This window comes from Rhincodon typus, chromosome 34, assembly GCF_021869965.1.
Source record: "Rhincodon typus isolate 14 chromosome 34, sRhiTyp1.1, whole genome shotgun sequence".
Classification (NCBI taxonomy): Eukaryota; Metazoa; Chordata; class Chondrichthyes; order Orectolobiformes; family Rhincodontidae; genus Rhincodon; species Rhincodon typus.
Genome location: NC_063365.1, coordinates 7,494,812 through 7,501,684, shown reverse-complemented (window position 1 = coordinate 7,501,684; position 6,873 = coordinate 7,494,812). Strand labels below are relative to the sequence as shown.

At 39.4% G+C, this 6,873-nt stretch overlaps 1 protein-coding gene across 1 annotated transcript in view; it reads left to right on the top strand.

The window, feature by feature from the left end:
• LOC109922047 (annexin A5-like) overlaps window positions 1–6,518 on the top strand; it is a 25,163-nt gene extending 18,645 nt beyond the window's left edge. Inside the window, exons 8-13 of the mRNA XM_048616389.1 lie at window positions 686–739; window positions 1,868–1,961; window positions 2,287–2,382; window positions 3,678–3,736; window positions 4,336–4,458; window positions 5,107–6,518. Coding sequence (XP_048472346.1) covers window positions 686–739; window positions 1,868–1,961; window positions 2,287–2,382; window positions 3,678–3,736; window positions 4,336–4,458; window positions 5,107–5,166 — 486 coding nt within the window. The 3' untranslated portion in view covers window positions 5,167–6,518. The remainder of the gene's footprint in view (window positions 1–685; window positions 740–1,867; window positions 1,962–2,286; window positions 2,383–3,677; window positions 3,737–4,335; window positions 4,459–5,106) is intronic.
• Window positions 6,519–6,873: the final 355 nt, after the last annotated feature.

The window sequence follows — 6,873 nt, the reverse complement described above, 5'->3', positions numbered from 1 at the left end:
CTGCCTTTGGACACCACTATAATTATCTGTCATTATCAAACAACTGACATTTTGAAGACCTTCCAAGGTCCTATGGCTTGGCATGACCACTTGAAATAAATATCTTAACCTAACCTAGACCACTGGTGTTTTTTTAAAAAGATTTTAATTGCATCCTTTCATCAGTCTTTTTAGATTTCTAGCAGGTGTTCCCCTGGCCTTGGTAGAACTGGCTTGCATGATGTGCTGCTTTTTTAGCAAGAGGTTCCCTCTAGCCCTTGTCAATGAAGCAGTGACCTGGATTTGGGGAAACTCTGGAATGTGTCTTGTGAAGGTGGTTGACTGACTCTTGAGTAATATTATGGGACCTGAGGTAACATTTTTTGCCTCAATGTCCCTAATTCTGGGTTTACATTCCAGAGAAAGGAGCAATTTTTTGCAAACTCCTGATTGCAAATTGTAATGTGAAACAAGTCCTAATTAGATTGGGAATGGTTTTGTACAAATGAGGCATGCAATTGTGCTGCTGAGGATTGTAGCACCAAGTTAATAGCAATGCTCCTAAAAATCACTAATCTGCAATTTTTTTCAGGTTTCCCTGCAAATGTTTTGAATTCTGGTTGTGGTTTTATTTAACTGTTTTCTCATGACTGCCAGTGGTCATTAAGGTTTGCTGATTTTTATTGCATTGAATTTTTAAACCTAGGGTAATCGTGATGAAGGGAATGCAGATGCTTCCCAAGCAGAAGATGATGCTAAGGTGAGATGCATACATATTATTGAGCAGCCAACTTCTTATCTTCTCATTCATGACTTCTCATCAGCTTGCCTATCTTTTTGGAAAGTCCAAGTAAAAGGGGAAATGATGTTCTGTTCTTCAGTGTCTAGGTCTGTACTATCAGCGTGACCCCACAGGCCTTTTTGGATGTAAATCCTATCTGCACATGGACAGCACTTGTGGCATTATGACTCTTTGCTAGACTTTGACTAGATCTGGAAACCAACATAGCATCTGCTAGGTGTTATGGGGTCATCAGAATCGTATTCAACCTCGTGGCCTGGGGGGTCATCTCATCTAACTTTTTGCTTGTTGTGGTGGTGTTTTTTTCTTTTTTGGGGCCAAACCCTAAGCAATAGACTGAGCCAAGTGATCCCACAACCAGTAAAACTGATCTAATGCTGGCCCAGTCAGCAGCACCCACCTCCACTTAAGTGGTCAGTCCTTCACATCTACTTGATTAATTGCCCATTAAAAATCACTCAACTTTTTGGAAGCTCCACAAATTCCACTCCACCCCACAGAATAGGGGGAGCTCAGCCCATCTGTGCAAAAGATGCTCCTACTGTGAGGTCCCTAGCCCCACAGATGCCAGCTGGTCCAGCTAACTGGACATGCTCCCTCTGAATAGCACTGGCCATAAGTGCCAGGAATGACCATCTCCAAGAGGACCTAACAGCCCCTTGGTGTTCCACAGTTGAACCCACTTAGTATGCATTGTGGTGTCAATCGGCAAGATGACTGCACAGAAATTCACCAAGGCTCTGATAGCACCCTCCCAACCCATGACCACTAGTATCTAGATGGACAGCTGAGACATGGAAATGCTACCTTATTACCATGTTCAAAGCTGAACCCATCCTAACTTGGAATGATATTACCTAGCAACAGTGAAGGAACTGTCTTGTTCCTAGATATAGTCTGGAGGGTGTGCCCACACTCCAGTGACTACAGATTATTGCTACCTCCAGAGTAATTATTACAGGTGCAATAAACACTGGCTTTGCCTCTAATGTCCACATTCTGATTAAGACTTTTTAACATGAAAGGCATTCCTTGTACGTAGTTACATTGTGTTTTTTTTTCATTGAAATTTGTCTTTTTTCAAAGGCTCTCTATGAAGCTGGTGAAAATGCATGGGGCACAGATGAAGAAAAATTCATTGCTATTCTCTGTTCGAGGAGTGTTCCTCACTTATTAGCAGGTATTAATGAACACCATCTCTAATCAGAATCTGGGAGAAAATGTATCTATTGAGTGAGGGTCATGAGTGTAGAAATAATTAGCTGGCAACAATGCAATTATAAAGTGCAAACTATCTCAGTTGGCCTATGAGCCAAAATAATTGCCACCATTACTTACTATTAGTAGTATCATTAGCTTCAATTTATCATTACAGCCAATAGCATCCACTTTAAATTTTAATTTCCATTGATTTGAATACAGTTTGCTGAATGCTTCACCATTAGCAGAACATCTAATCTCCTACTTTGTCATTATTTATACTCCCTCTTTTTGTATGCTTTTAGTATTTGACGAGTACCAGAAAGCGAATGACATTGACATTGAAGATAGCATCGGCAGTGAATGTTCTGGCACTCTGCAGCAAGTTATGCTGGCCATTGGTAAGGCATCTCCTGTCACTTTCTAAAGTGAGAGCTCAATTGAAGATTAGTCCATTTATTGACTAACGTAGCAGAGTTTATTTTAGTAGCTCTTTGTTTGAAATAGAATAGGAAATGAATGCTAATGTGGGCATAGCTCAAAAGCAGTGAGGAACAGAAGCCCATTAACTATAACTAAGAAGCTGTGGTGATGTCTTTGCTTTATTTCCAAATGACTTGCACTAGAGACCCTGCTTGCCACTTAAACAACTCATTGGGGTGGCAGTGGTTAGCACTGCTGCCTCAGTGCCAGGATCTGGGTTCGCTTCCACCCTTGAGTGGCTGTCTATGGAGTTTGCATGTTTTGGAAGGGCTACTGCTTGCATGTACAAACACTATCCCATATTAATGCTAACTTTAAAGTTCTGACAGGAATGTTTGCTTGTACACAAGGTTATTTTATTTTGTACTGCATTGTCAATTTGGGTACAAATTGACTAATGTGCACATTCCAGAACAGAACCCCTTCTCAACCTGCTGTTGTCTGCCTGTGTGAACGGAGTAGATTGGCACACTTGTCAATCTGTACAAACAGTGGTGTCTGGTTTTCTAAGAAATTTAACTATTAGACTGGAGATCAGCCTGTTGGGCAGTGTCCATGGAGAGAAAGCAAGCTAATGTTTAGACTGCTCCTCAGCTAACAAAATGTGACGTGACTTCATGTCAGCTCTGAAGAGTCACATAGACTCCATGTTAGCACGCTCTCTCGTGCTCTCCTCCAGCATTTTGTTTTTTTTACATTCTGGCATTTGCAGTAATTGGCTCATTACTATTAGACGCTTCAGTAATTCTGCATTATTAAATAGTCTCATTGTGCTATTTTAAAACACCTTCAACCAGACCCTATAGCACCTATTTGTTTAAGCAGCTACAAATTCAGTGCAAAGATCCATCCACTAGACTTGCTGCTGCTATTCTATTGACTGGGAAGGACAGGATTTACTTAGTCTAGTAGTGGTTTTCTCCTATTAAGAAGACTCTTGTCTTCAGATATGCAACAAACTTTGTTCTTGGTCTCCCTGTTTCATGATCTTTTTTATTATTGGTGCAAACTGTTCCCTTTTTACATGAAGCAGAAATATTGGGTGCTACTCACAGTACTTGACATTTAATGCTGCTTTTTCAGGCCATTGCACAGCCAAAATACCACTTTAAATGGCTATTAGTCTGCACTAAATCTTCTTCATTTCAAGGTTGTACTGTGTTCACTACCTGTATTATAATTGGCAATAGCACTTTTTCATTTTCTTCCTCAGTCAAATGTGTGAAGAATACACCAGCTTATTTTGCAGAAAAGCTTTATAATGCAATGAAGGTAAGCATTTGCTTTGGCAAACGACTGTTCAACTGTTTTGCAACTGACAAAATATTGCCTGGATGTTCAGAATCCTCAACTAACTTTTTTTAAAATTCATTTTAAAGCCATCCTTATTGCTCCACTGAATAATTCCACTTTGACCAGAGCCAAAAAGATGAACATTTCTTTATCTGTTAAAATTCTCCCATCTCCTGGACACCTTCCCTTGTGTTCAACATGCAGTATAAATACCAATTTCATATACATTTTTAAAGTGTCTGTGTGTGTCATATGTCCTGCTCAGCTTGATGCCTGGGCTTCTGACTTACCTGCTCTTGGTGTTAACCTACTGTCTGTGTGGGAGTTGGAAATTGGCCAGTAATCTGCTGCAGTTGTCTAGTTATGGAGGTGGGTAAATGTTCAGAAACAGTCACTAAACCTCTCTGTAGGTGCCACTATAATTGGGGTCCAAGGTCTTTTTGAAGCAGGAGGCGCTCGCGCTCGCTCTCTCGCGCTGTTGTACACAGCAGAATAGTCCCTCACTGTATCAGGCTGAGACTCTTTTCCTCTTTGCTTTCACTTATGATTTTAAAAGGCTTTCCTTTGTTTAAAAACAGGGTGCTGGAACAGATGACGACACTCTGATGAGAATTATGGTGTCTCGCTCTGAGATTGACCTGGTGGAAATAAAAGCTATTTATAAGGCAAAATATGGTGACACCCTTAATTCTTCAATTGTGGTAAGGTTTAAAATTTTAAACAAATGGTGTTCTAGCTTTTGGCTCAAAGCAATGTTAGTGGATTTTTGTTTGGTTTTGTTTTCAGAATTGTTCCAAATCAAGCTACTTTTTTCCAACTTCAAGGAAGTACCATCTGCTTTTTTCCACACTGAAGACTATTTCTGGTTCTACAATGTACTGATTTTTAATTGTTTGCTTTTTTTGGCACTAGTGGTCACAGATCTCTTAAATACTTGCCAATTGATCTGTTTGAATGTTTCCCACTAAGTAGGTGGGACTTGAGCCTGTATACCCAGGTTCAGAGAGGGACACTACCACTCTAACTCAAGGAGTCTCCATTACAAAACTATTCAATTTTGCCTTAACTTGGCTATTGTGGAACTGCCATCCATGTTTATGTAGATGAGTAGATGCATTACACTAAATGTTAAAGTCACAGGACCAGTTTTATTACTTGTTCACTTGTGCTATTGAGTATGCAGCTTTCTCTGCATAAGTGCAGAGAACCTTTTACTCCAAAAGTTGGAAGAAAACTGGGGAGATGGGGTGTTGTGGGGGTGGGGAGGGACAGAAAAAAGTGTGGAAGTTTACTTGAGCTCACCACTTTTTTTCTAATATGATTAAACAATGTGATATTTCTGCCCACAGGGAGATACAAGTGGTGATTATAAAAACACCTTAGTGAAGCTTTGTGGTGGTGATGATTGATGGATTGATACTTGTTTCTCTCCGGATCTGGGAATGGACCACGAGGCAAATGTTTCTTGTTGTTTGTCTTTTTATAGCTGTAAAAAGCCAGCAATCCTCTATAGCTACAATAGATATTTGAATGAATGGATTATGGCTCAACTACAATATTAAGGATGCAATTGCATTTCCAGTATGCAAGGTATGCTTTTTAAAGCCACTGCTCATGGAGTGTTTCCATCCACATGGTATTCACACTCTTTGCTTCATGAAATTCACTGTTGTCCAAATGAAGTCCACTCCATGAATTGAAAAGGATAGGAATACTTTGTAATGATGAGTGAAAAGATATCAATTTTCTGGTGTAATGCATTTAGTTTTATTACATGCCACTAAATATAGGCAGCAAATTAACACCACATTCTTTTGGATTTGGCCATGACTAAACCTACAGGTGCTATTTTCTAATTAACCTTTTGATATACACTGCCAATATTTGCATGTGTTTAATCTATATCTTGTATAGTGAATATGTACCCAAACCTAACTGGACATGCTTTGATCTCAGTGCAAAGGGCCATGATTTTGTGATCAAGCAGATTTGGGTGTAATCTGCTCTCCCATGTACTTTTTTCCTATCCTTATCACCAAATATCAAAAAGCTTAAAGCTTGTACTTTTTTCTTCTTTTGGTCTAGGAGTAAATTTGGAGGAAGATTAAGAAATTGCAATAAACTTCAATGATGGAGTTGTTTCACTGTCCTATAGACTATTCACATGAAGCAACATCCTTGCCCCATGTGAAAGGAACTTGCATTTCAGATTTATTACTTTTCTCCTGGCCTTGTGGAGTTTGTTTGCTTGGTTTTTTTTCATCCACTGAAGAGATGGCATTAAATACTAATTCACCTGGTCTCATGGGGTTCCTTCCCCAGCAAGTGAAAATTGCCCCCAGAATTTCATTCCTTCTACAAATCTACATTAACCAGCAAACTTTAAATAACCAATATTGCAGTGTATTTTGTATAATTCTGTATATTGGACATTTATTTCAATGCCTGTGAAGCCCTGGTCACAAAATCACTGTCCTATTATGCCTAATGTCCTGAAATATTGATCATGTGGTTGACTGGGAGGTGCAAACTGGAAGTAAGAGTAATGAACTTGTGCACCCTAAGTGTATGCCCCAAGATTAACTGGCTAAGATCCTTTTTTTTTTTCTCCATTCCACTTTAGTTTCAGTCTCCTAGTATGCAACAAATGGACATTTTAATATAAGAAAAAACAAAGTTGGTTATTCCTTGAGCTTGGAATGTATACAACTCATACCTTGTAATGGTGCTCCCAGAGAGAAATAAAATTTGTCTGGAAATACTCCATGTTGGTTTTCTTTAGTACTAGGTACTAACAACTTCTAGTGGTCCACTTTCTGCCTGTACCTACTTGTATCTTCTCCCTTGCTCACCAGTTTCCTTTCTCCTTATTTTCAAAAGTGGGGTGAGAAGTGTAGGATGCACAATACAAGATCCACAAACTGCTGGTAGAGTTTTAAGGCATCAAAGGCTGATGAGCAATTGTGCTTGTGCTTGAGGCATGTGTTTTAGCACATGGGAGTGAGTAGTTGGAGCTCAATAATAGCGTTCAAGTCTAACATCCATTCAGTTTTGTTTTTAAGGGAATCCAAATCTCAGTTGGAATTTGGAACACAACAAATCAGTCATATCTTTGG